Here is a 27895-nt window from a genome sequence, read left to right as displayed (position 1 = left end):
AGACTTTCTATAAGTAAGGGCACAGACTGTTCCCACCCTGTAGGGTCCTGAGTGGCTGTACAAATAATGTAATAATGGGCTGCTGGCAGGAAGCTGTCTTGCCAATAGGTTAAATGCTCCTCAAGTGTTCTTCTACCTTATTCACATAACATGCAGGCAGTTCTTATTAGTTTGGCTGTTTTAGGAAGGCAAATAGCTGGGACAGAACTTTGGGGAGCAAGACAGTAACAGTGGTAGTTTGAGCTGAAGCTTTTTATGTAATTATTATTTTTATTAAAGTGAGGAACTCTTTGGGAATGAGGCTACAATTGATCCATTAACAGATTTTTTTCTTCCTACACAACTTTTGGGTTCTTCTAATTGACCTGTATAACTCTTGGATTGAGCAAAATTTAGATTACTGTAGTTTTAATACATTGATTTAAAGTCTGTGGTGGCACACTGTATCCATTCATTCAATAGTTATTTATTATGAGCTATTTTATGTCAGATATTGTGCTAGGTGCTGAATAAATAATATTTGGTTTGATTTTGCCCCCAAGACTTCTCATAACTGGATAGAAAGACAGACAGTTCTGCCACAATGTGTGCTAAGATCTATTTCTGCCATAACTTGTAATGTCTTTTTCTCTGTAAGTGCATTCTTTTTTCACAAGTATTTGAATCTCCAGTAAGACAGATTCTTTCTTCTACCTGAAACATTAACAATGTCCTTAAATTTGACCCTTATTGAGGTCAGGAGTACATCTCTAAATTTAGGACCATGAAGAGCTTTTGGATGGCATTCAGATGTCTGCTTCCCATCTGGATTGGGTGACAAGTAGATTTAGGTCAACAGACCTGTATTTCTTAGTTTCCTGGTATGAAACAATAGCTGATTTTAGATAATTCAACCAGAAGGAAGTGTTGTTGGTAACTCAGAGGATTGAAGGAAAAGCCAGAGACTAGGACTGGAGTACTGGAATCGCAGCAGCTCTAGATATTGTTAACAGGAGTTAATTGATAGCTTTGTCTAGATATCACTGTCCTTGTGTTACTCTTCTCAAGATTCAGAATCCAAGGATGGCCTACTCCTGAAAGGACAAGACCATCAGAGGGAAACAGGCAATACCTGAAAAATGAATTAGGGTGCTCTTATCAAAAGGAGACAGAACAGGTGCAGGGCAGCCAGGTACCATGTGTGTCTATCATCATGTTTATGCCCCAAGCGTGTCTCTGGGTATAGAATCAGTGCTGCTTCTGACAGTGTTGCCCCCTGTCGCAACCATCCCAAACTAGCCTACTTGATGAGGGCAAGATAGGAAACAATTATTTTTCTTGTGTAAGAAGAAAGGAGGGACGGGAGGACATGAGCCATTGAGGGTGGAATTCTCAACTTTGGCTATTACTATATTCACCTGGGGACTTTGCTTTTTTAACTTTGTACTTTGAACTAATTTAAGATTTACAGAAAAGTTGCAAAATAGTACAAAGAGTTCCTTAATATCCCTTACTCTGAATCCTCTGATATTACATAAGCATAGTATAGTTGTCAGGCGTTAATATTAATAAAATATTATCAACCAAACGGTAGACTCAAATTTCACCATTTTCCCCTCTAATATCCTTTCTGTGTTTCCAGAATTCTACCCAAGAGCCCACATTTTATTTAGTTATTACTTTGTAGTTTCTCTTAATGGTTCCTCACATTTTCCTTATCTTTCATCACCTTGATATGTTTGAAGAGTCCTAATCACTAATTCTGACCAATGTCTCTCCATTTGGATTTGTCATGTTTTCTTATGACTGGAGTTAGTCATACATTTTTTGGTCAAGAATGCCAGAAAATTAATGATGTACCTCATAGCAAGGGGTTCAGGATGCTGATATTACCTATTACCAGTGATATTTATATGGTTAAGTTGGTGTGTGTTGGGTTTCTGTACTGTAAAGTGGCTTTAACTTTGTGGTGGTAGATTTCATATTTGTAAGTATTGTGGGGGAAGTACTTCAAGTCTACACAAAACCTTTTTCTCAAACTTTTGCCTTGCTGATTTGAGCACATATTTTTGGATCTTGTCTGTTGCATTTGGGGCTTCCCCAGTGGCTCAGTGGTGAAGAATCCTCTTGCCAAGCAGGAGACATGGGTTCGATCCTTGCGTCAGGAAGATTCCCTGGAGAAGGAAATGGCAACCCACTCTAATATTCTTGCCTGGAAAATCCCATGGGCAGAGGAGCCTGGCCGAGTACAGTCCACGGGCTTGTAAAACAAACATGACTAAGTAGCTAAACAGCAGCAGCAGAAGCTGCTACATTTATTCTCATGCACAATAAATAGTGGTGTTTGCTTAATGGTGACTCTTATTTCAAACTCTTTCTTTCTACATCTGTTAATTAGAATTCTATTGTAAGGAAGAATTATCTCTGCGCACCCATTTACCTTCTTATTTCATTATTTATATGAGTATAGATTCACAAATATTGATTTTATTCTATGGTTTAAAACCCACATCATCATGATTTATTTTGTCACTTAGATTATTCTGGCTTTGGCAATTGAGAACTCCTTTAGGCTGGTACCTGTGTTCTGCTGACAAGGTCCTGTCTTTTTTTTGAGCAATTTCTTCGTTTGCGGCACCATGAATCGTTGTAGGCTTATCTTGTATTTCGCCACTTTGGCCCAAAGATAAACCACTTCCCACTTGAGGAACCTGTTAAATCCTGGTGTCCAGACAACAACCCAGACCAGTTAAATCAGAAGATCTTGAGGGGTGGGCCCAAAGGGTCAGTCATTTCTAAAGTTCCACAGGTGATTCTAACGTACAACCACATGTGAGAACCAAACGAAAGTGATGCTTTTCTAACTGTCACATGGATATGAAGTCCCTGGGAATCTTGTTAAGATTTTGATAGAGTGGGTCTGAGGCAGGAACTATGAGTCTGCATTTCTAACATGTTCTTGGGTTGGCTGAGTGGCAAACCACACTTTGAGGGGAAAGGAACTGGAAGGCTTCTTTCTTCAAGTACAAAAACCCTTAAACATTACCTCTAAGGCTGCAAGCTGGCTTATGATTGGGGAGAGTTGCTACTTGCTAGGTTACTATTCCAACCCACTCCAGTACTCTTGCCTGGAAAATCCCATGGATGGAGGAGCCTGGTGGGCTGCAGTCCATGGGGTCGCAAAGAGTCGGACATGACTGAGTGACTTCACTTTCACTTTTCACTTTCATGCATTGGAGAAGGAAATGGCAACCCACTCCAGTGTTCTTGTCTGGAGAATCCCAGGGATGGCGGAACCCGGTGGGCTGCCGTCTATGGGGTCGCACAGAGTTGGACACGACTGAAGCGACTTAGCAGCAGCAGCAGCAGGTTACTATTCAGCATTGTTTTATCTTCTAATTAGTTGGGGTGGGTGGTAGAAAGAACTACTTGCCATGCAGTGTAGACGGGGTCAAGGAGGTTGCTGTATGAATTGAAAATAGAAGTTTTTGACTCTGAAAGTAAACCACTCCAATGAATAAAAATGAGGAAATGTGTTCACTTTTCTTCTATTTCTAAACAGGCGAAGAGTCCTGAATAAATCTTTTTGAAAAATGAAGAATGATAATAAAAGAACACTTCATGCTGAAAGTATAACAACAACAACAAAAAATCCCAGATGTGAATATCCATCTTATCTATCTTGGAAAGGCAGGTGCCAAAGAGTGGAGTCTTCTGTGCGAAACAGGTCACCATTTTGAATTTTATTTAAACAGAATTCTCCAGGGTTCTCTTTGTGTATTAGCTCAGTTTTCCCAGCTGTTTGCAGAATATGCATATTCCTGTCCAGCTGCTAAGCTGCCTTCTTCTCCCCAAGATAGTTGTCCTCCAAGAACAAAGAGGTCCAGAGAGACACAGACTGCAATCTGTCAAGCTTGTTCTAGTCACTTTCTACAGAGCCGTGCACACGTATGCCACAGAGCAGCTCTCTGATCTTCAGATTAGGATCATCTTCAGTAATCCTCAAGCCTCAGTACTCTTGATACATGCGTGGGGCATTCCTTAAAGATGCAGATCCCCAAACCTTTGGCTGGAGCCACAAAATAAGCACCTTGTTCCTCTGTCTGTATCCTGGCCATAGGAAGCAAGTGCCCCACATACAGCACATGGAGAAGCGTTGACCTAAGAGAACAGATTGCAGCATCCTCTTGTTTGGTCCATTGGTGGCTCAGACGGTAAAGAATCCACCCACAATGCAGGAGACCAAGGTTCGATCCCTGGTTTGGGAAGATCCGCTGGCAAAGGGAATGGCAGCCCACTCCAGTATTCTTGCCTGGAAAATTCCATGGACAGAGGCTACAGTCCATGGGGTCGCAAAAGAGTTGGACATGACTGAGAATAACACACACACAGGCTTATTTTAATTTGCTAATAAAACAGCTTCCCACCCTTCTCGATCTCTAGGTCAGAGACTCCAACAGAGGCAAATCATGATAGTATTGGTCCTCCCCTGTCCTTTTCAACTATCACTTAAGACATTCTCTACTCCTCTTCTGACACCTGTATACTACAACCTTTCCTTTCCTAGCTTCTCAAACACAAATAGAAAGTTGAAATGCTATGAGAGCTTTTTATTCCAGCTGGATGGTCAGAAACCATCATGGTCCATATCATGATACACCCTCTGGTATAAATCAAAAACCCCAGTCGAGGCCACCTCAGTGGCCACATTTTTTAAAAATTTATTTATTTTAATTAGAGGCTAATTACTTTACAATATTGTATTGGTTTTGCCATATATCAACATGAATCCACCATGGTGTACACATGTTTCCAATCCTGAACCCCTCTCCCACCTCCCTCCCCATAGCATCCCTCTGGGTCATCCCAGTGCACCAGCCCCAAGCATCCTGTATCCTGCATCAAACCTAGACTGGTGATTCGTTTCTTATATGATATTATACATGTTTCAATGCCATTCTCCCAAATCATCCCCCCCTCCCTCTCTCACAGAGTCCAAAAGACTGTTCTATACATCTGTGTCTCTTTTGCTGTCTCACATACAGGGTTGTCATTACCATCTTTCTAAATTCCATATATATGCGTTAGTATACTGTATTGGTGTTTTTCTTTCTGGCTTACTTGACTCTGTATAATCGGCTCCAGTTTCAACCACCTCATTAGAACTGATTCAAATGTATTCTTTTTAATGGCTGAGTAATACTCCATTGTGTATATGTACCACAGCTTTCTTATCCATTCATCTGCTGATGGACATCTAGGTTGCTTCCATGTCCTGGCTATTATAAACAGTGCTGTGATGAACATTGGGGTACACGTGTCTCATTCAATTCTGGTTTCCTCGGTGTGTATGCCCAGCAGTGGGATTGCTGGGTCGTATGGCAGTTCTATTTCCAGTTTTTTTTAAGCAATCTCCATACTGTTCTCCATAGTGGCTGTACTAGTTTGCATTCCCACAAACAGTGTAAGAGGGTTCCCTTTTCTCCACACCCTCTCCAGCATTTATTGCTGGTAGACTTTTGGATCACAGTCAGACTGGCATGAAATGGTACCTCATTGTGGTTTTGATTTGCATTTCTCTGATAATGAGTGATGTTGAGCATCTTTTCATGTGTTTGTTAGCCATCTGTATGTCTTCTTTGGAGAAATGTCTATTTAGTTCTTTAGTGGCCACATTTTTATAGATGTTTACTTTGTCACAAAATTGTACTTTATTGGTCATAGGGCAGCAGGCAAATTTATTATTAATAATTAAAACTTAAAAAACCTATCTACCAAAGGTGAAATCTTAAAAACCTACCAAAGGTAAAGATGATATTTCATGTTATAATCCAAAGATCATATGGTATTTAAGATTTGGGGAGTATTGAATATGAATATGTAACTTTGCAAAAATACCTGTTCTGAATGCATAATGTTCTCATTTTATGTATGTAAGGAAAAAGGACAACTGACTTCAAGTTTATCAAGTGCTAAACTTGGGGGAAAATCATGACACATGAATAGACTAAGTGTGTGATGACTTGTCCTCAAAAATCCTCCATCTCTTAGAGACAAGACTTGACACTGACGGTCACACTTGGCCCACCCACACTGTAGAGATTGGCAGAGACAACAGAGCCTCTCAGAGGCAATATCTCCCATAACCTGGGAGAACAACACGGAAAACTGACGCCAGTGTCCAGTCACAGAACAAAATGAACACTCAGTGCTTGGGGTGCTTGTTCCAGAGCCAGACACTTGGGAACATGTCCAGTAGAATGCGCAATTCCTGATTACCTTGGAGTAGCCTGACCCTGTCCTTCCCACTCTATAGGCTAATCTGGCTCTGCCTTTCAAGCTACACTATCGGCTTCTCAGGAGTAATGACTAAGTTGTTTTTATTTTTCTTGCCCTTGCTGACAGTGACACAGCAGGAAAAAAGCCATGCTTTTATAACTATCTCTGGTCCCAAAGTCTCCAACATTGGGAACATTTTATGAGATGTTCTCTTGGAGAGGTGCTTTCCTGGTCATGGAGGAAGGTGTTTATAATTTAATTAATAAGAAAGGTGAGCTTTAGGATTTAAATCAAAACTGGTCAAGTGGTTTGGTTGTACCCCAACATTTGTCTATAGGTCCAGTTGGGTTGACTTTGGGGAACTATCCTGACCTTCTGATCATCTTCTATTTGTAGAGTCACCCTCTGAGTTTGCATAGTTCTGGTGTGGAAATTCTCAGCCTGAACCTGAGTCGTATTTCCCTCAAAGGTCAGCTGTGGAGATGATTAAGTACACTGCCTGTAACTGCATGTGTCCAAGTGGAATCCATTTTGCTGATCACAACTAGCATTTTTATTTTCAATAAAATATAATAAAAAAATTCCAGTGCCCATAGGAAGGGTAAGTATTGTTTCATGAAATTTTATTTATATTTGTATGCATGTACATGTGTCATGAGTTGCAATGTAAAATATATTTCTTATTTGAGCTTAAAAAGTTTAGGAAATATTGATTTAGTACTTGATTTTGGTCTGTAAGGGTTAAGAGCATGAATGCCGGGGTCCAATTGCTCTAGCATGAACCCTGGCTCCATTACTTTCTAGCTGTGTGGCTTTAGGAAAATAACCTGACTTCTCTGTGCCATAGTTTTCACACATAGCACGTATTAAATATGAGAATAATACTGGCTACCTTATAGGGTTGATATGGGGATTAAGAAAATTAATACTTGTCAAGTGCTTGAAACCTTGCCTGGCACATGCTAAGTGCCTTATATGGGAGTTTGTGGAGGAAAAAATCTGTTTTGCAAGTATCCTTTTATAACCTTTTGTGTTTTAAATCAAGACAATAGAGTCCCTGCCCTATGGATACTTGTAGTTTAATATATATGTATACTTGAACAAGTCCCCTTCTGAGTGCAATATATTGGAATATTTAAGAACAGGCCTTGGACCAGATTGCTGTTGTCAAATCACTGTTCTGCTACTGACTTGCTGTGTAACGTTTGGCGAGTTATTTGACCTTGCAGATCCTCAGTTTCTTAATCTATAAAGTGGGGTTAACAGACTGTCTCATAAGGTTGTTGCCAGGATTACACGAGACTATCCATGGATGCTTGGGTAGAAGCAATAATAGCTATTAGCATTCTTCCCATTGGAAATTCAGGTCATGTCTTTGCCTCTATTCTGATGTACTGAAAAGTAGCCCTCCTCCTCCTTCATGTGAATGGCTTGCTTAAGTCATCATTTTACTTCAGCCGTGGTGAATCAACCACATAGGGGCTCAGATAAAGACCAATACTCCTGACTAGAAAAGCAATTGTGAGGCCCAGGATTGGATTCAGACTGCCCCACTGCGCTCTCTCTTTAGCCTCGCTCTCACAGCTAGTCAAGGCCCTAGAACTGTTCTTTTAACTCAGCGGGTCTTCACAGCCCCTAGGATAATTCCAAAGTGTCACAATGGAAGCCTAACAGCCCGAGGTGTTTTTCAGTATGGCTGTCTGTGGTGGCGAGGTCACATCATATTTCCTTCCCCTTCATCTTGGGGGAGGAAACTGATCCAGACAAAGCTTGCTGTCCAACGTGATGAAGCACTTTGTATGATGTATCGCTTCTAAATACGGTGATAGCATAAAAGGGCTCATTAGCTGAAGGGGCTTTCAGCTTGAGTCCTCCAGTTCTTGAGGACCTTTGGCAAGGCTGTTCTGACAAAGAGAAATCTAAGATGCTTGAGGACTCCCGAGCTTGAGGACCTAAACTGTTTTTCTGTCACTCTCCCCTCTTCTTCTGTGGTACATTGTTCCTGCAGCACTACCATAGCTTTCAAAAATTAATAATGTAGCTATATTATGCAGCATCAATCTCTTGCTTGACCATAAGCTCCTCAAGGGCAGGAGACTTGCCTTATTCATCTTTGTATCCCCTGCAAGCACTGGGCACACATCTCAATCAACATCTGTGAAATTGAATCTGGTTGAGTTTATCTCCCAGGTTGCAGTGCCAAAGCTCAGAATAGGAATGCAATAGGAATGGAGCTGAAGGTGAGTGAGGAATCATTTTTTTTCCCACTGCTGAGCTGCCTGCTGGCTTCTGAGAAATTCAAGTCACCCCATCACCCTGAAGGCTACCCGGGGGGGAGGCTGTTAAGGTGATTCTATTGGTACCCTTGGTGGAAGTTCTTTCTCCTGGTTCTTAGAGGTAAAGAAAATGAATCAACTAGTCCTGTATTTTGTTGGTTTGCAAGCCAGGGCTAGGAGAATGTAAAGTGGAAATGTGATCTCTTTTCATCCTCTGCTTGGTTGATGTGGAAAGACAGGCAATGGTGGGCCAGCACTCCTCTCTACTTTAGCTTTGTCTAGTATCTGGTACAGAGCTGGGCATATTCTTGGTCCTAATTAAATTGCTGTTTAGTTGCTCATTCCTGTCGGACTCTTTTGCGACCCCAGGGACTGTAGCCCACAAGGCTTCTCTGTCCATGGACTTTTCCAGGCAAGAATACTGGAGTGGGTTGCCGTTTCCTCTCCAGGGGCTCTTTCCGACCCAGGAACCCCAGCCTCCTGCATTGCAGGTGGATTCTTTAACCACTGAGCCACCATAGGGGCATAATTTGTCATTTCCCTCCCTTTCAAAAGGTACACACATCTTTATTCAATTGCCAAACAGAAATAAAGAGAGAAAATAGTCTTTTGAAAACCCTCCATGTGTCTAAGCCAGGCAGTCTGCTGAAGCTGTGTATATATTTGCTCTAACTCTGCTCATAGAGAGACAAGACAGGTGTGAACATCTTCATTTCCAGTTGAGGATACTGAAGCCCGTGGAGCTCAGGTGGAGAATCCGGGATCGGAGATCAGCTCGGTTTGGACGCACTCACCATACCATGAAGTTTCCCCCTTTCTCCTCCAGCACGCAGGTGGGTGCGTGCGTGTGCGTGACTGTTTGTGTTTCCTTTTACCCCTAAAGCCCGCTACTTCTCCTTCTGGTCAGTTTCCTGGATTCCACTTTTTCGAAACAAAGTCCAGTTCTCCAAGGCTGCACTGCCCTCCTCGGCCATCTCCTTTCCCCCTGGGGTTCCCAGGACCTCCAGCCACTCCTTGGCTAAATTCAGAGTCCCAGCCTTCGGCTCGGATTCCGGGCTCCACTGCAACCCTCCAGGGCCGGGGGTCTCCCTCGGGTCCCCGGGGCTGGGGGAGCTCAGGCGGGACCCCGCAGCCCAAGCCTCGGCCCCGCCTCCCCTACCTGACGACGGTGCGCCTGAGGCGCCGTAGCCTCCGCCCACCGGGGCGCCTGTCCTGCCATTGGCTCCCCCTGCTGCCCGTCTCTTTCGCCGGCCCCGTTCGGTCCCAGAGGCAGGTTTTGCCGGAGAAGCCGCAGTCCCGGCGGCTCCGGCGCAGAGTCGGAGGACTGTGGAGCTGAGTGCGGACCGGGACTGGCATGTCTCCTCGCCGGGGAGCTCCCGTCAGCCGCCAGGCCCGGGCGGCTGCTAACTTGGCTGCAGGCTCCGGCGGTCCGGCCGCGGCCATGTAGTCACCGGCGGGGCTCCCCGCAGCCCGGGAGCAGCAGCGAGAGCAAGCCGGAGCCCAGCAGCTCGCGGCTTCCCCGGGAGGCGCTGAGTGCGCGCCTCGCCCCCGCCGCCCCTCGGGCCGCACTTTGGGTCCGAGAGGGAAATGGGGGAGAAAGTTTCGGAGGCGCCTGAGCCAGTGCCCCGCGGCTGCAGCAGTCACGGTGCTCCGACTCCCGCCCCTGCGGTGGCTGCCGAGTCCTCGCCCGGCGCTTCCTCGGCGGAGTCCTCCTCGGGCTCGGAAACTCTGTCGGAGGAAGGGGAGCCTGGCTTCTCCCGCGAGCAGCCGCCGCCGCCGCCGCCGGGTGGAGCTCGGCCGGCCGCCGCGTGGGCTCCGGCGCTCTCGGTGCCGGAGCGTGGAGTCTCAGCGCCGCCGCCGCGCCCGGGAGGAGCCGCGCCACCCGCGCCCCGGGGCAGCAGCGCGTCCCAGGAGGAGCAGGACGAGGAGGTGGGCCCCGCCTTCCCCACCTCGACCCCTCTGGTCCGGGCTGCCAGGCGACCCCAGCTCTCTACCCCGCACGCGAGTGGTGGGCAGTGCGCACTGGGGCATGGAGCTGGGAAGGGACCCCAGGTGCTGTGCGCCGTGCCCCGGGTAATGACAGTTAGGAGCCTCGCTGTGGGTCATTGGTTTCCCAGTGGCTGTCACTTGTGTGTGTGTGTGTGTTCGTGTACATGTGCTGGCTGACAGTGTGCTTATACAGTATCAAAGCAGCAAACTCCTTCAGGTCTGGATTTGCTCCGCTGGGTGTGTGAATGGATGTGACGCTGACCACCTGGTTTGTCCCCACAACTAAGACTTCCTTCTCCGAAGTGGGCGTTGCTTTGCGCCGTAGCGCTTGGGCACAGGGGAATGGGGCGAAGGGATGGGTGTGAGAGTAGAGTGGGTGTGTGGGGGTGGGGGGCAGTTGGTGGCAGTACCCGCGAAGTTGCGCTGCGGGTTTCGGTGGCATCCGCCCCAGGATCGCGGAAGGGTGATTTTGGCTGTTCTCCCGGCGTCGGTTCTTCGAGAGAGGGGGACTCCTAGCTCTGGGCTGGCAGCGCTGAACTGAGCTTCTGCATCTCCCATTTGGACTCGTTCCGGGGTGTCCAGATGCGTGCCGGTCGCCAGACTGAATAGGGAATGCAGCCCCTTCTTCTGGAGACTGTGTCCATCCTGGTTTATTCGTCCACCCTGGTTTCTTGGAAGAATATTTGTGTGAAACTTGTGGGTCGCGTCCTGATACATCGAGACCGTGACTTGGTGTCCTCCCGCCTGTTTTCTCTGGCTTTTTCCTGTCTTGGGAGGACAATTACGGAAGCATAAGATTCTTGGTATCTTTGATTGTTTGCTTTGGACGTTTCTTGTGGGGAAGTCATCTTGATCAGGCAGGGCCATAAATAGAACATTACCCCAACAGAACCGCCTCCTTCGGAAGTTAGTTCCTCAGAGCCAGAGTTGTATTTTCCTTCTGTCTGACGGGGTTAGCTTTAGTAAGTAATTGTCTTTGCTCCTCAGCACATGCAGACTGAGGCCAGTGGTCTGACAGTAGCCTCCTGGGGACGCCAGCCTGCAGGCAAAGACTGGATCTGGTACAGAATGAGAAGAGTCAAGTCCTAGCCCAGCAGAGATGGAGCAAACCTTAGTGGTTGGCCAACCCTCTGGCAGTAACCAGGACCCATTCCCCAATGCCTGGTGGAGCGTGGAGATCCTGGATGGGGGTCTGGAGGTCTGTTTCCTAGAACTGCCTGTGCTCCTGAACTGTGAGACCTCGGATGAGTTGATTCCTCGGAGGTCAGTTTAATAATCTGTAAAGTGAGGGGTATAACTAGTGAACTTCAAGGTAAAGTTTATTGTCACACAAACACTCCCCTTTTTTGATCAGGACTTTAGGATGGATCCAAAGTTCAGATGGATCCAAAGTTCAGATTGATCCTAAGAACAGAGTACCAAGAGTTAAGCTGAGCACCACACCTGTCACAGAGCTACCTGGGGATATGACCCAACTTAATGATTTATTAATACTATTAGATTCCAATATAGTGTTGCCATTGGTAGAGAAGGTGGTACAATTAGATGCCCTGTGTTTTCTGGGAGGCTGGGAGTATGCTTCATGATACATAACAAGGTCTTGCAGATCCCAGGCAGAGGAAGACGGGAACTTCTTACTTTTGATCGGGATCCTGTAGCTGGTTTATTGCTTGGCCTCAGGGTGACAGTGTTTTATTTTCTTGGAAGTGGATATAATGATAGCTTATTTCACAGGCACTGCAGTGAGGATTGGTTGATTGAAACACATTTTGAAAAGTGGAATGACTAAATAACATTGGTCAGTATTTGTGAAGTCTCAATTGGATGTAAAGTGATACAGTATTGCAATTTATTGTGTAACTTAACCTGTGGCAGGGGATGCTGGAAATTGTCCAGGAGTGGAAATCTTGACTTGCTCTGAGAATTTTAAAGCAAGACTGAAACTGTGGAGTAGAGAAATGATAGTCTTTGTGGCAGGGGTTGAAGTCCAGTGCACATTTTCTGACTCTTACACTGGTGCAGGGGGGCCCCCCTTTGAGGGGGTGCAGTGGGTCTCTTTGAGAACCTAATGAAAGCTCTCCATCCTCTCCTCAGGAAACAGGCATCATCATAAATACCATTCTAGTGGGTTGAGTGAGGAATACTGGGTTACACAGTCTCAGTTTGGTAGAAAGGTGTGGGTTTGATTTCCAGCTCTGCCACCTTAACTGTATGTGGGGTGTGGACTCCTCCACTGATGTAAGGCCTGATTTTCCCCCTCTTAAATGGAAATGATAATAGTAGAGTCATTTGGCATTTTATACATGCCACCTAATTTAATCCTAGCATAGTATCTAGAATTGAATACTAAGTGAATATTAATTTTTCCGGTTCATTTGTGATTAAAAATGTTGTGAAAGGACGTACAAGTTTGGGCTGGCTTATTTTATTTATGCATAATTAATCTGCTCCCTACTTTCAGAGGACCGAAGGCTGTGGCTTTTCTGTTTATTACCATTGTGTTAGTACAAGCTGGGAAACAGTTTTTATTTGTATCAGATGTATTATGGCAAGGCACAGTTAGTGTAGTGTTAGTTAGGCAATAGCAAGGTACTGAGTATAAAGCCTTTAAAAGGCTTAAGTGAAACCCATAAAATGGAAGAAGATTCATTTAGATTTAAAAATTGTATGTCTAGCTTGGGATAATCACTGTTTTCCAAAATTTTTTTTCATCACTTATTGCATCAATTTTTAAAAAGCAGCAAAATTAAATTTCTTAGTGTATGATTGCAGTGCTAATTTTTAGTGCACCTTTATTAAAGCTGCTTGCATACACTAGCGGAGAAGGTGATGGCACCCCACTCCAGTACTCTTGCCTGGAAAATCCCATGGACAGAGGAGCCTGGTAGGCTGCAGTCCATGGGGTCGCAAAGAGTCGGACACGACTGAAGCGACTTAGTAGCAGCAGCATACGCTAGTAATATCAGCAGTGTTTGAACTACTTCATATTTTATCTTATTGTCAGTATTTGTGTAAACTTACAAAGTCTCATAGACTTACATCAACCCTTTTAGCTTTTGATGTCTAAAAAACAATAGTTTAACATGACAACAGTTGTAATTTTCATGTATCTAATAATCAAACACATGAGAGAGATGGTGTATGGTTTTTTGTTTGAATAAAGTGCCTTTGACTTTCCCCTTGATTCCCCAAACCTGTGGACTTCGGGGTCTCTGCAAGTTGAGGGTAACAGGCTGTGTTTTGAGTAGTCACAATGAGCGAAATTGGAGTGTCCCTCTAACCACATTTCTGCGATCTGCTCTCAGGCATATCTCTGCCCTGTCCCTTCTCAGAGCACCTGTGCTGACCCTCATAAAGTACTCAGTGCTGCCCGTTGTGTGTCAGTGAACTCCTGAGGCCAGGAATTTTGTCTTTGTATGTTAGCCCAGTGCTTCTTATACATTAGTGGAGGCTCAGTACATATATTTTGAATGAGAGAGGAAAATACATCTTTGAAAACAGTTGCACATTTGACTGGAGTGACCATATGAGTATTCTTTTGTTGTGAATTATGCTTAAACCTCTAGATTTCTTATATATATATATTAAAAAAAAAAAAAGCCTCATGGATCCCAGTGAAAATATTACGAGCAGTTTTTCCAGGTAAATTTTGAAGGAAGTCAAATCAGTGAGGATCCATTCACAATGCCTGTGCAAGGACTTGTGCGTTACCTCTGCTTTTCACTGTGTGTGTTAGAGCTTGAAACTTTCAGGGATTCTTAGCATGGTAGAAAAAAGGCTTAGTAGCTAAAAGGATTTTCAGCTCAATATAAAGCGTTTCATTCATACTTTGCTACCCTAAAGGATTTACTTTACTGCCAAGCGGGGGAAAATAGTTGCCCCTATTAACAATAGGCACAATTAGGGGCTGTTGTTTAAGTGTTCTATTAATGATCTGAGCTTGGAGACTGCTTTTAATATCATGCATAGATGAATGTCTAGACTTCATTGGTGAAGAGAATAACTAGTAAAACAGCAGCCATGAGTTCAGTGAAGCTTTTCAGGGAATTGATATTTTATGAATCACAGCAGCTACATAATTTAAAAAAAAGTAGTGCGTAAATCTTGACACATTTATCATTGAGTCTTGTCTTTGACTCCCTGATTCAATAAGAGTCACAGGTTTACAGCATCAGACAGCAGACAGCCAACGTATGCTGAGTCTGACGCCTGAGAAGCAGCACCCTGGGTGCTGAAGATATGAAGGTGGGCAAGACAGAGATAGTCTTGACCTCACGAAGCTTCTAGTCTAGTGGGGGAGATACTCCCAAAACTCATGACTCTTCAGTAATTGATTTCCAAGGTGATAGGTAGATGGGGAACAGGCAGCGAGGGAGTTTATACCTCTTCTCACCTGGGAGGTGGGAACTGCCTTCCTGGGAAGTTATTGGAGAAGGGAAGCGATAGAGTAATGTGGGTAGCAGAGAGAGCTTGAGGGTCTAGGGGCTAAGAGACATCTGCATGTGTGCATGAAGCAGAGAAGGGCCTGGCATCAGGGCATGTGGGAGAGAGAAGCAGTGGCTGGGTCATGCATGGGCTTTGGACTTTATTCTGAGGCCCTGGGAGCACACTGAAGGGTTTGAAGCAAGGAAATGACTCAATCAGACTGGTATTCCCGGAGGTCAGGCAGTGTGGAGCCCACCTGTTGATGCTGCAGTGCAGCTGGTTGAAATGTTCCAGGTTACCTGGGAGCTGACAACCTAAGAAGATGGCACCTTAGTAAACGGCATGTTGATGGAAAGTGGAGCTCAGGAATCCATGTAAACACACAGGAAATGGAACGGGAAATGAGTTTAGGTCTGTTCAAGAGAACACCTTCGTGTCTGCAGTGTTGGCTTAAGACTAGGATCTATTGAAGGAAAACCTTTAGTGATGAATGGAGACTGAGAAGAGGGCCTTGCAAATGCTCGTTTCCACAGTCAGTTGCAGGGGCCATCGACCTGAGGTGAAAATAAGGGGTGATTGCCCAGAGGTGGCGTGAGATTCTCTGGCCATGGGAAGTGCGGTGTCTGTGAGCTAATAACACACGTTCTGAGAATCTGGCTAGTTTGCCTGCATGTTCCGAGAGAAGGAAGGGTCAGCGTCAGGGAAACAAGGCTTTTGCCTTTTCCACCCCAGGTCTGAGGTGTTCTAGGAAATGTCAATCCACCAGTGTTTTGGAGCCAGTGACAAAGGCTGACCATCTGTTCGCTCACACTGATTGAATATGGTGTTGCAGCCCAGCGGTTTGTGTTTTTGCCCCTGTGAAGAAGGGGGTGAGTGCGCATTAGAGGGCAGGCTGTGAAGATGGCAAACTGTGGGGAGAATCCTGGTAGAAAAGTTCTCTCAATGAGAAGGATCCGTAACCAGGTGGCTTGGTGTTAGAGAAGACTGAATGAGGTTGTGTGTGTGTGTGTGTGTGTGCGCACGCGCGTGCATGTGTGTATGTGTTGGTATACATGCCCTTGTATATCTAAGAATAAATAATTGTCCTTTTGAGATGAAAGATACCGTAGGTCATTTATGAACAAGGTCGCGTATTTTATGGTGATGCCCGGGAAGGACTTGTGCTCCCCTTCACCATCGCTTCAGACCAGCCGCCAGCGTTCCCTGCCCTGGGGTCAGGGTCTGTAGGGCCTAAGGGTATATAGACGAATGACCCGGTTCAGCCACTTCTAGGCTGTGTGCCTTTGGAACAGTTATTAATACCGAGACTGTTTCCTTCTCTGTAAAAGGGACATGCTAGTATTTACTGCAGAGGGTTGTTACGAGAATTTTATATAGGGGTCCCAGCACGATTCCTGACATACAGTGTGCATTCCATGATGGCGTTTGCTAGTATGACTGAGTGCGGAAAAGCTGGTTTATGCAGAATGTCAGCGCCATAGCCAGGAATAATCAGCACCTGGACGTCCCTTCCCTGATGGATTGTGCTGCCAGCATGGTTTGCCGATGGTTCTGGGAGGCCCTTTCATTCATGAGTAGGTAGATGTGTAACATAGGGATCACTTTTAATTTCATGGACACAGCGTTTCTTACGATATACTAATAGCAAAGCTTTATGGACTATGGTTCATTAACTCTTCTGTAAGACACGATCTCTCTTTTGCTCCTGGAACCTGCTGTTAGTGATCACTTATTAAATGATGTCCTCAAAGACTCTGTGAACATGTAAATTACTAACTCAGCCCAGGAAGTTAGTCAGAAGGCAGCATGTCAGCCATGTGGTGAGGCTGGTGACATGACCCGGTACTTTGTGATGATTGGGGGCTGAGAAGAGAGTGACAAGGAAATGAAATGATTTTCTGGAAGCCAACTTTGGTTCATATAAGAATTGGGTGGAGGGGCAGGTGTTCCAGGGGCCACCCCCACCCCCAACTTCACAGAGAGGAATCTGTTAGAAATGAGATAGAACTGTTAAAAATGCAAGAACTTAAAAGTCTCTTTCATCCCTTTGGAGCATTGTAAACATTTCAATTTTTTAAGGCAAAATTGCAAAAACCTAGGATCCACTTTTGCTATAACTCAGATAAATACTGGTGCAGTGAATGCAGGTGGCTTCCCTTCCACCAGCCTGGTGCTCTGCCCCGTGTACCTGTTTAGGTTGACATTTACACAGCTTTCCATCACTCTGTTCAAGGCTGATTGTGCCCTTTGTGCCTCTATTTAGTCTGGTATTAATCAGATATTTCTTATTGGGTCCTATTATTTTGGGGTAGAGCATAAGATCAAATACAGTCAAGCAGAAATCTCTTTCTCCAGCAGCTTGTGGGCACTTATTTCTTTCCCCCTTTTTGTCCTTTTCTCTCACACCTTCAGAATTCCTGGGAAGGATTGGACAGTAGTCACGTGTCAATGCATTTCTTTCCTAAGTCAGGCTTAGGAGAGAAATGCATGCATGCATGCTCAGTTTGCTTCAGTCATGTCTGACAGCCTATGAGCTGCAGCCTGCCAGGCTGCTCTGTCCGTGGGATTCTCCAGGCAAGAATACTAGAACGGGTAGCTGTTCCCTTCTCCAGGGGATCTTTCTGACCCAGGGATTGAACCTGGGTCTCTTATGTTGGAGGCTGGCTTCTTTACTGCTAAGCCTCTGGGGAAACTCCTAGGAAAGAACACCCTTCCCTAAATGTGAAACGTCAGTTCAGGACCGTGGTCAGCGGTACACATACACATACATTTAAGTGTATAGAACTTGTGTGGAATTTCTCCTTGCTTCTCCAACTTCTTTTAATGAAAAAGTTCACTTCTTATTTAATGATTTGAATTCATAACCAGGTACATGTGTCTCTGAAGCAGCTGATAAATTTGTACCCTATGCCTGCACTCTTGCTGGCCCATCAATTCTCCTGTTGGACACAGTCCATATACTTTTGATTATGATACTACTTCCACTGAACATTTCAGCTCTAATGCTTTGTACTGATATTGGGGGCAGGGTTTGGTAGAGGGGAGGCTGGGGATAATGACAAATTGGCTTTCTTTTCTTAACTAATTTCATAGGCTATGGTGTGGAAAATGAAAACTTAATTATAATGTTCTTGACTTTGTATTTGGGGGTGTTTTCAGTGGCCAGCGACTCACAGGAATGCCCACTTTAGTGTGGGTAGCAGAATATACATTTGAAACTCATCTCAGGTGTGGGCATTTTGGCCTCTGACTTAAGACTTGCTCAGCTACTTTTTTTAATAAGCTGAGCAGTTAGGTAGGTAGCTTCTGGTAGATGATTTTGTGCCTTTCCAAGTTTGTTTTAAAAACAAACAAAAAATAATAAGATCATCATACCTTGGGGTTCCAGTGTTAACATTTTTTTATCAGGCATTTCTTTATGCAGAGATGGATGTACCTTCAAATGCAGGAAGGGTCCCAGTGCCTCACCAGTGATAGGGAAATAAAGTAAAATCAAGTTAAAGTCGGTGGTTAAAATCTTATGTCGCTGCACGCTGCCCTTGAGACTTATATTCTCAGAAATTACAGATTCACAATTGCTTCTTAGGGCAATCATTGCTAGGTAAACTGCATTAAGATATTGAAATAGAATGCAGTTGTGACGAAGTTCATTTTATGTATAAAGGTTTGAAATGATTAATTTCACAAAGAGGTTCTTGATGAATAAATTGGCTCCATAGGAATGTGTCCAGCTCCTGGACACTCAAACTCACAGAATTTGCTTTGCCACTCCTTTAGTTTTATTTAGCTAGTTTTAGTTTTTCAATTTAAAAAATGCAACTAGAATGGAGCGAGTGCTTAATTGAAAGCACCTGAGTCGTAACTAAAGTCGTCATCAGCCCAGGCTTCTCCGTTTAAAAGGGCAGCTCCCAGGCTCCTCACCTAGATGCAGCCATGAAGAGAGCAGCTCCAGATAAAAGGGCAATCCCGAATGTTTGCTTGGAGGGAAAGGATCATTGAGAAGTTTTACTTAAGGAGAACTTCTGACTCATCTCAAGTCAGTAGAGTACAAATCAGGAAGACCCAAGAAAATGCCCACCTTCCTGTTCTGCCTCTTATGAGACGAGTAAGTCAGATTGCTAGGTTAAGCCAGCGTGGTCTTAAAGACTCAGCGAGCATATGTGAGCATGAGAGAGTAAAGGAGAACGAGAAAAACTGCTGGTCACGTAAGGAAAGACTTATCTTCTTTCCCTGTTACGTTTTGATACTTTATATATTGTTGAAATTTTACTTTTGTATGTTTTATTTCATGTACCACTTTGAAAATTTTTGTTGTTGTTGTTGTTCTACAAACACTGTTTGCCTATAAGCTACCCCAGTTCATTGTTGGCTGGGAAGAGGAGTATGGTTCAAAATGGCCTCTTGAGACCTTTTGCTGCTGTTGCTGCTAAGTCGCTTCAGTCGTATCCGACTCTGTGTGACCCCATAGACGGCAGCCCACCAGGCTCCCCCATCCCTGGGATTCTCCAGGCAAGAACACTGGAGTGGATTGCCATTTCCTTCTCCAATGCATGAAAGTGAAAAGTGAAAGTGAAGTCGCTCAGTCATGTCCGACTCCTAGCGACCCCGTGGACTGCAGCCTACCAGGCCCCTCCGTCCATGGGATTTTCCAGGCAAGAGTACTGGAGTGGGGTGCCATTGCCTTCAGGACTCACTTTAATCCCTGGTGATGGTGGGTCCTAGCCCTGATGCAGAGTCTCTATTAGGACAAGAGAGAACATGGAAATGCTAACTGTGAACTCTCTAAGTTTTCTTTATTATAATGTCAGTGTCACTTTGACTTTTTAAGAATTCCATTTTTTAAATGAAAACATTTCTACCTGGAGAAAGCTGACGGCAATAGTTTTAACGTTATAGAATAAGTCCTGTTGGGAAGAGTTAGATTAGTAGAGAAACAGTGTGACAGTTGTGCAACCTGGTACTGTCATGCTGTTTTAAATTCCTTTAAAATTATTTGAGTCATCACTTTCTGTGTGTTATGTTACCTGTCATTCTGTGTTCTAATTCATCCCTGTTTCTTTCAGCCCCTTCCTACCTATAGCTTAGTCATCAGCATTTTAAAAAGAACAGCACAGATCACTTTGGTTGGAAGACTGTCGTAAAACCTTTGTTTAAACAGAATATTTGGGGGAGAGACTTTTTTTGGTTACTCAATCTCATGATTCACTAAAAATTAACTGAAAAGCTCTTTTGTTCTCACTTTGTTGTTTACCTTTTTTCTTATAATTTCTAGATGTGGATTTTCTGCCTTATTTTGTGATGAACAAGCTAGCTTTTCTTTTTAGCGATTAGGCATATTATAATGCTTTAGGGATCTCACTTTGGCTATCAGTCATCTTCAAAGCCTTCTGAAGATGGGAAAAGTGCATAAGAAGTAGTTGAAAGTATAAAATTGAGTGTGCTATTAATGAAAGTAGATGATCTTGATTTCTTTAACTTTAGAAGTTGGAGTTAGCAAAGCACTTTTTCTTCTGAGAGCTTTGCTTCATTATCTTTGCTCCTGGGTTATGCCAGATCATGTATATATTGTTAATATTTGTACAGTACTGAGCAGTTTTCACAGCCTTTCCTGATACTATTTCAACTGTTCTCTCATTCTCATTTTGTACACACAGCTTCTTGTCGTGTAGTTAATAGTTTCTCTGTCTCTCTCCCACTAGACTGTATGATGTTGAGAGGGTCACTTAGCCAGTATGGTAGTGTGGGCCAATTGAATTGTCAATTAAGCTTAAAAAGACTTTGGCAAACATTGAGTAAATGCATGTAAAACACTCAGAATGATGTCTTGACACACAATGTGCCTCAGTGGAAATTTGGGGGCAGTGCTTTATTATTACCCACTATATGTCCTGTGCATTCAGCATTAAGAGTTTAAGTGTCTAAAGAACTTTAAAGGTCAGGGTGAAGATTTAGTTCAGTTCAGTCAGTCGTGTCCAACTCTTTGCGACCCCATGGACTGCAGCATGCCAGGGTTCCCAGTCCATCACCAACTCCCAGAGCTTACTCAAACTCATGTCCATCGAGTCGGTGATGCCGTCCAGCCATCTCATCCTCTGTCGTCCCCTTCTCCTCCTGCCTTAAACTTTCCCAGCATCAGGATCTTTTCCAATGAGTCAGTTCTTTGCATTAGGTGGCCAAAGTATTGGAGTTTCAGCTTCAGCATCAGTCCTTCCAATGAATATTTGGGACTGATTTTATTTAGGATGGACTGATTGGATCTCCTTGCAGTCCAAGGGACTCTCAAGAGTCTTTTCCAACACCACAGTTCAAAAGCATTAGTTTTTCGGTGCTCAGCTTTCTTTATAGTCCAACTCTCATACCCATACATGACTACTGGAAAAACCATATCTTTGACTATATAGACCTTTCTTGGCAAAGTGATATCTCTGCTTTTTAATATGCTGTCTAGGTTGGTCATAGCTTTTCTTCCAATGAGCAAGCATCTTTTAATTTCATGGCTGTAGTCACCATCTACAGTGATTTTGGAGCACTCCCCCAAAATAAAGTCTCTCACTGTTTCCATTGCTTCCCCTTCTGTTTGCCGTGAAGTGATGGGACCAGATGCTATGATTTTAGTTTTCTGAATGTTTAGTTTTAAGCTAACTTTTTCACTCTCCTCTTTCACTTTCATCAAGAGGCTCTTTAGTTCTTCTTCACTTTCTGCCATAATGGTGGTGTCAATTGCATATCTGAGGTTGCTGATATTTCTCCCAGCAACCTTGATTCCAGCTTGTGCTTCATCCAGCCCAGCATTTAGCATGATGTACTCTGAATATAAGTTAAATAAGCAGGTGACAATATACAGCCTTGACATACTTCTTTCATGATTTGGAACTAGTCTGTTGTTCCATGTCCAGTTCTAACTGTTGCTTCTTAACCTGCAAACAGATTTCTCAGGAGGCAGGTCAGATGGTCTGGTATTCCCATCTCGTGAAGAATTTGCCACAGTTTGTTGTGATCCACAGAGTCAAAGGCTTTGGCATGGTCAATAAAGCAGAAGTAGATGTTTTTGTGGAAGTCTCTTGCTTTTTTGATGATCCAACGGACATTGGCAATTTAATCTCTGCTTCCTCTGCCTTTTCTAAATCCAGCTTGAACATCGGGAAGTTCTCGGCTCATGTACTGTTGAAGACTGACTTGGAGAATTTTGACCATTACTTTACTAGCGTATAAGATGAGTGCAATTGTGCAGCAGTTTGAACATTCTTTGGCATTGCCTTTCTTTGGTCTTGGAATGAAAACAGACCTTTCCCAGACCTGTGGCCACTGCTGAGTTTTCCAAATTTGCTGGCATATTGAGTGCAGCACTTTCACAGCATCTTTCAGGATTTGAAATAGCTCAACTGGAATTCCATCACCTCCACTAGCTTTGTTCATAGTGATGCTTCCTAAGGCCCACCTGAGTTCGCATTCCAGGATGTCTGGCTCTAAGTGACTGATCACACCACTGTGGTTTTCTGGATCATGAAGATCTTTTTTGTATAGTTCTTATGTGTATTCTTTCCACCTCTTCGTAATAACTTATGCTTTTGTTAGGTCCATACCATTTCTGTGCTTTATTGTGCCCATCTTTGCATGAAATGTTCCCTTGGTATCTCTAGTTTTCTTGAAGAGATCTGTAGTCTTTCCCATTCTATTGTTTTCCTCTATTTCTTTGCACTGGTCACTGAAAAAGGCTTTCTTATTTTCCTTGCTATTCTTTGGAACTCTGCATTCAAATGGGTTTGTCTTTCCTTTGCCTTTCACTTCTCTTTTTCTCTCAGCTATTTGTAAGGCCTTCTCAGACCACCATTTTGCCTTTTTGCATTTTTTTTTTTCCCTTGGGGATGGTTTTGATCACTGCCTCCTGTACAGTGTCATGAACCTCCGTCCATAGTTCTTCAGGCACTTTGTCTATCAGATCTAATCCCTTGAATCTGTTTGTCACTTCCACTGTATAATCGTGAGGGATTTGATTTAGGTCATACCTGAATGACCTAGTGGTTTTCCCTACTTTTCAATTTGAGTCTGAATCTGGCAATAAGGCGCTCACGACTTGAGCCACAGTCAGCTCCCAGTCTTATTTTTGTTGACTGTATAGGGCTTCTCCATCTTTAGCTGCAAAGAATATAATCAATTTGATTTCGGTGTTGACTATCTGGTGATGTCCATGTGTAGAGTCTTCTCTTGTGTTGTTGGAAGAGGGTGTTTGCTATGACCAATGCGTTCTCTTGGTGAAATTCTGTTAGCCTTTGCCCTGCTTCATTTTGTACTCCAATGCCAAATTTGCCTGTTACTCCAGGTATCTCTTCACTTCCTACTTTTGTATCCCAGTCCCCTGTAATGCAAAGGACATCCTTTTTTGGTGTTATTTCTAGAAGGCCTTGTAGGTCTTCATAGAACCATTCAACCTCAGCTTATTCAGCATTACTGATTGGGGCATAGACTTGGATTACAGTGATATTGAATGGTTTGCCTTGGAAACGAACAGAGATCATTTTGTCATTTTTGAGATTGCCTCCAAGTACTGCATTTTGGACTCTTTTGTTGACTATGATAGCTACTCCATTTCTTCTAAGGGATTCTTGCCCACGGTTGTAGATATAATGGTCATCTCAGATAAATTGACCTATTCCAGTCCATTTTAGTTCTCTGATTCCTAAGATGTTGATGTTCACTCTTGCCATCTCCTGTCTGACCACTTCCAATTTGCCTTGATTGATGGACCTGACATTCCAGGTTCCTATGCAATATTGTTCTTTACAGCAGCAGACTTTACTTCCATTACCAGTCACATCCACAAATGGGTGTTGTTTTGCTCTCGGTCCATCTCTTCATTCTTTCTGGAGTTATTTCTCCTCTGATCTCCAGTAGCACAATGGGCACCTATTGTCCTGGAGAGTTCATCTTTCACTGTCCTATCTTTTTGCCTTTTCATACTGTTCATGAGGTTCTCAAGGCAAGAATACTGAAGTGGTTTTCCATTCCCTTCTCCAGTTGACCACATTTTGTCAGAACTCTCCTCCATGACCTGTCTGTCTTGGGTGGTCATACACAGCATTGCTTACAGTTTCATTGAGTTAGGCAAAGGATAAAGATGGCGGAGTAGAAGGACGTGCATTCATCCTCCCCTGCAATAACTCCAAAATTACAACTTGCTGCTGAACAACCATCAATAGGAGAATGTTGGAACCCACCAAAAAGATACTTCACATCCAAGGGCAAAGGAGAAGCCCCAGCAAGATGGTACGAAGGGTGAAATTGTGTTTAGAATCAAACCCCATACCTGCCAGAGACGCTCGGAGGGCTCAAACAAACCGTGTGCACACCAGGACCCAGAGACTGAGCCAGAACTGTGTTTGAGTGTCTCTTGCTGATGTATGGGTCAGCAGTGGACTGCTGCAGGGGCTCTGGGTCCAGTAGACCTGGGTATGGCATAAACCCTCTTTGAGGGGGTTGCCATTAACCTCACCATAGAGCCACCAGAACCTACACAGGACTGGGGAAACAGACTCTTGGAGGGCACAAACAAAAGCTTGTATGCACCAGGACCCAGGAGAAAGGAGCAGTGACCCCACAGGAGACTGACCCAGACTTGGCTGTGAGTGTCCAGGAGTCTCTGGCAGAGATGTGGGTTGGCCGTGGCTTGCTGCAGGGTTGGGGGCCCTGAGGGCAGCAGTGTGTGCATGGGACCTTTTGAAGGTCACCATTATCTTCATTGCCTCCACCATAGTTTGGCCTCAGGTCAAACAGCAGAGAGGGAGCACAGCCCTGCCCTTCAACAGAAAACTGGATTAAAGATTTACTGAGCATGGCCCCACCCATCCGAACAAGACCCAGTTTTCCCCTCAGTCAGGCTCTCCCATCAGGAAGCTTCCACTTTAAGCCTCTTATCCTTCTCCATCAGAGGGCAGACAAAATGAAAACCACAATCACAAAAAACTAACCAATCTGATCACATGGACCACAGCCTTGTCTAACTCAATGAAACTATGAGCCATGCTGTATGAAGATTTAACTGGTAGCCTAAAACCCAAGATCATAGGTTTAATTTGCTGAGTGGGTTTCAACAAATGAAAAGTTTTTGACATTAAACTGAGTCTTATTTTGCTGTTAGCATTGGGAAACTGTATTCTGCCAAGTTGTTCATTACAACCACACTTGTAACTCTGAGCCATTTTTGGCCAGATGTTTCAAGGAATTATTTTAATTGCTGTTGACATTTTGACAACTAGCCTTAATTTTAACAGTGGTACTGGGCTGTACTCACTGGTGCTCAGGATAAACGGCTGTCAGTAGAAACGTCAGAAATTCTGGCGACTTTGTCAGGACTAGATGAGTGTTGGTGGAGAAGTTAGGAGTTCTGAGCTGTGCCTCTGCTCCTGGCTAGGTGAGATATTAACCCATGGAGTTCACATAGGATGAAAGGTGGTCCTTTCCAGCCCCCATTTTTTTTGTTGTTGTTGTTTCCTCTTACTACAGAAACTTTGATTTAACATTTTAAAGTTGTCATCAGTATATAATTTGTTACAGAACTGTTCATTCACATTTGTCTTTTGACAAATCTGCTTTTGTGCATCTTTTAAAATTATTTGGTATGTTTCTGTTGGTCATCATGAATACATGTTGAGGGTGCTCTTACCTCCCAAGCCCTGCAGAGGAATTGGACTCTGTGTAACAGGGCCAGTCTTGTATTTTTCTTGATGCACTAAGTACCATACTGTTGTGTGCACCAGGAATTACTGATGTAGGTGAAATGATGGTTTTTAGTGCTGACTTTCAGGGGCTGATTGCAGAAGAGCATCTGCAGATTCTTAGTTCAGTAGCAGAATCTGCTTATTACAGTAGGCTCCAAACAGAAAAGACTTGGGTTTCCTGTCTGGAATTACTCTGGGCCATACATCCTGTCACAAGCCTATCTAGACCAGAAATCTTTGGTTTTTAAAACAATCATTCTTAAATTTAAAAGATTTATATGGTCCTTAGCTTCCCCAGCAGGCTTCCCTGGTAGCTTAGCTGGTGAAGAATTTACCTGCAATGCAGGAGACCCTGGTTCAGTTCCTGGGTCAGGAAAATCCCCTGGAGAATGGGTAGGCTACCCACTCCAGGATTATTGGGCTTCCCTTGTGGCTCAGATGGTGAAGAATCTGCCTGCATTGCAGGAGACTAGTGTCCAATCCCTGGGTTGGGGAGATCCCCTGGAGGAGGGCATGGCAATTCACTCCAGTATTCTTGCCTGGAGAATCCCCATGGACAGAGGAGACCATGGGGTCACAGGGGGTCAGACTCAACTGATCAGCTAAGCACAGCTACCCAGGCCAGCCAGGGCCCTCCTGTACTGTTCTGGATCTTAGCCACCCACCCCATGTAGTGGACTAAAGTTTGTTTGTGAAGGTAAATTAGAATCTATCAGGAGAAATTACATTTACCAGTGTTTTTTTTATTTTCTTCAAACCAGAGGCTGGCACTTCTAAGCTGTTAGCCTGAGCTTTTGGGATTCAGTTGGAGCTTGGAGTGTGAAGTTCCATAGAGATGTTTTAAATGGTGATTTGGTTTCTAGGGCTTCCCTAGTGACTTAGGTGGTAAAGAATTTGCCTGTAATGCAGGAGACGAAGGTTTGATCCCTGGGTTGGGAAGATCCCCTGGAGTAGGTAATGGCAACCCACTCCAGTATTCTAGCCTGGAGAGTTCCATGGACAGAGGAGCCTGGTGGGCTACAGTCCATGGGGTTGCAGAGTCACGACTTAGTGACTGAACATTAGTTCTCAACATCTGATTGCCTGGATGAGGGCCCTGCCCTCCCTTCACTAACTCCCTTCTGTGTTAGTGAAAGTTGAGCTGGGGGAGGGAGAATCCACATGCTCAGCCTCTGCTGTAGCCACTTGGTGGCTCTGGGTATCGTCCTGAAGGTGTGGTAATGATTTCTCTTTGTCTTTAGGACACCCATATGATGCCCTAGACTCCTTCCCATATTGGGGCAGATTATTTTAACCCGAAGCATTATCTCCTGCCACTTTTCAGCTCAGTTCTAATGGAGGAAGCCTGTCAAGGCTCAGAATTTAAGGCAGAAGGTGGTAAATATCATCTTATGCCTGTTAGGATGGCTGTCATCAAAAAGACAAGTGTGGGCATTCTCCCATGCTTGTTCTTTTAGTTTAACTCAGGTAATAGGATTGATACATCTTGTAGATGAGGCTTTAAATAATTGCCACATATTCTTGTTCCATTGGAGCTTTACACTTGAATGTGTATTTTAAGGCCGTTTTACCCAGGACCCAAATCCAGAGTTGAGGAGTGGTAGCTGTTTCACGGCACCTGTATGATGGTTTTCTTCATGGTGCCATAAACTGCTGTTTTTCTTTGTTTTCTCTCCCCTCCCTTCACGCAAAGGTTAAGACTGAGCTATAGAATTAGTGTGATTTTTTTAAAAAGTGGGGGTGAAGGCCCCCCTCCAAATAATTTATAGCCAGGTTCCAGCAATGAGGATAATGTCATCAGAGCCTCTCTAAATGTCCCTTTGGAGATCATTTGTGGTAATTAAAAGGAAAATGAAACACAGATTTTTGAAAAATGATAAATATAGGTTTACCAGGTGATTTCATGATGCTAGATGGAAGCCCTGCTGAGAAACATCCTGGGTACTCACTTTATACTCCCAAGAAACCTGTAATCAGATGGGCACTGTTGTGAAATTGTTCAGATACCATTACCTGTGGTTTGTAGAAATTTATTTTGACACTTAAGGACATCTAAGGATGTAAATTTAATTACTGCTGCTGTTGCTTTCTCTGTGGGCTTGAATGAAAAGTGGCAGATTATATACTGAAATTGCCACTAAGATGTAGTTTTTTTAAGTTTCATGGGGGCTTAAAATTTTCTAAACTTGCAATATGGACGGATGACTTTTAAAGCATTAACAGAGTCTTCTT

The 27895-nt window shown here is 44.0% G+C and overlaps 1 protein-coding gene across 6 annotated transcripts in view; it reads left to right on the top strand.

Annotated features, from left to right (window-relative positions):
* Positions 1–9846: 9846 nt before the first annotated feature.
* The window catches only part of MAST4 (microtubule associated serine/threonine kinase family member 4), a 618443-nt gene continuing 600394 nt past the window's right edge, over positions 9847–27895 (top strand). For all 6 annotated transcript variants that reach the window (XM_059878864.1, XM_024981445.2, XM_024981444.2 and 3 more), the window contains exon 1: positions 9847–10463. In XM_059878864.1, the coding sequence (XP_059734847.1) occupies positions 10122–10463 (342 nt within the window). In that variant the 5' untranslated portion in view covers positions 9847–10121. The remainder of the gene's footprint in view (positions 10464–27895) is intronic.

The sequence above is a fragment of the Bos taurus genome, chromosome 20 (assembly GCF_002263795.3).
Source record: "Bos taurus isolate L1 Dominette 01449 registration number 42190680 breed Hereford chromosome 20, ARS-UCD2.0, whole genome shotgun sequence".
NCBI classification, from domain to species: domain Eukaryota; kingdom Metazoa; phylum Chordata; class Mammalia; order Artiodactyla; family Bovidae; genus Bos; species Bos taurus.
This window is presented reverse-complemented; position numbering and strand designations above follow the sequence as displayed.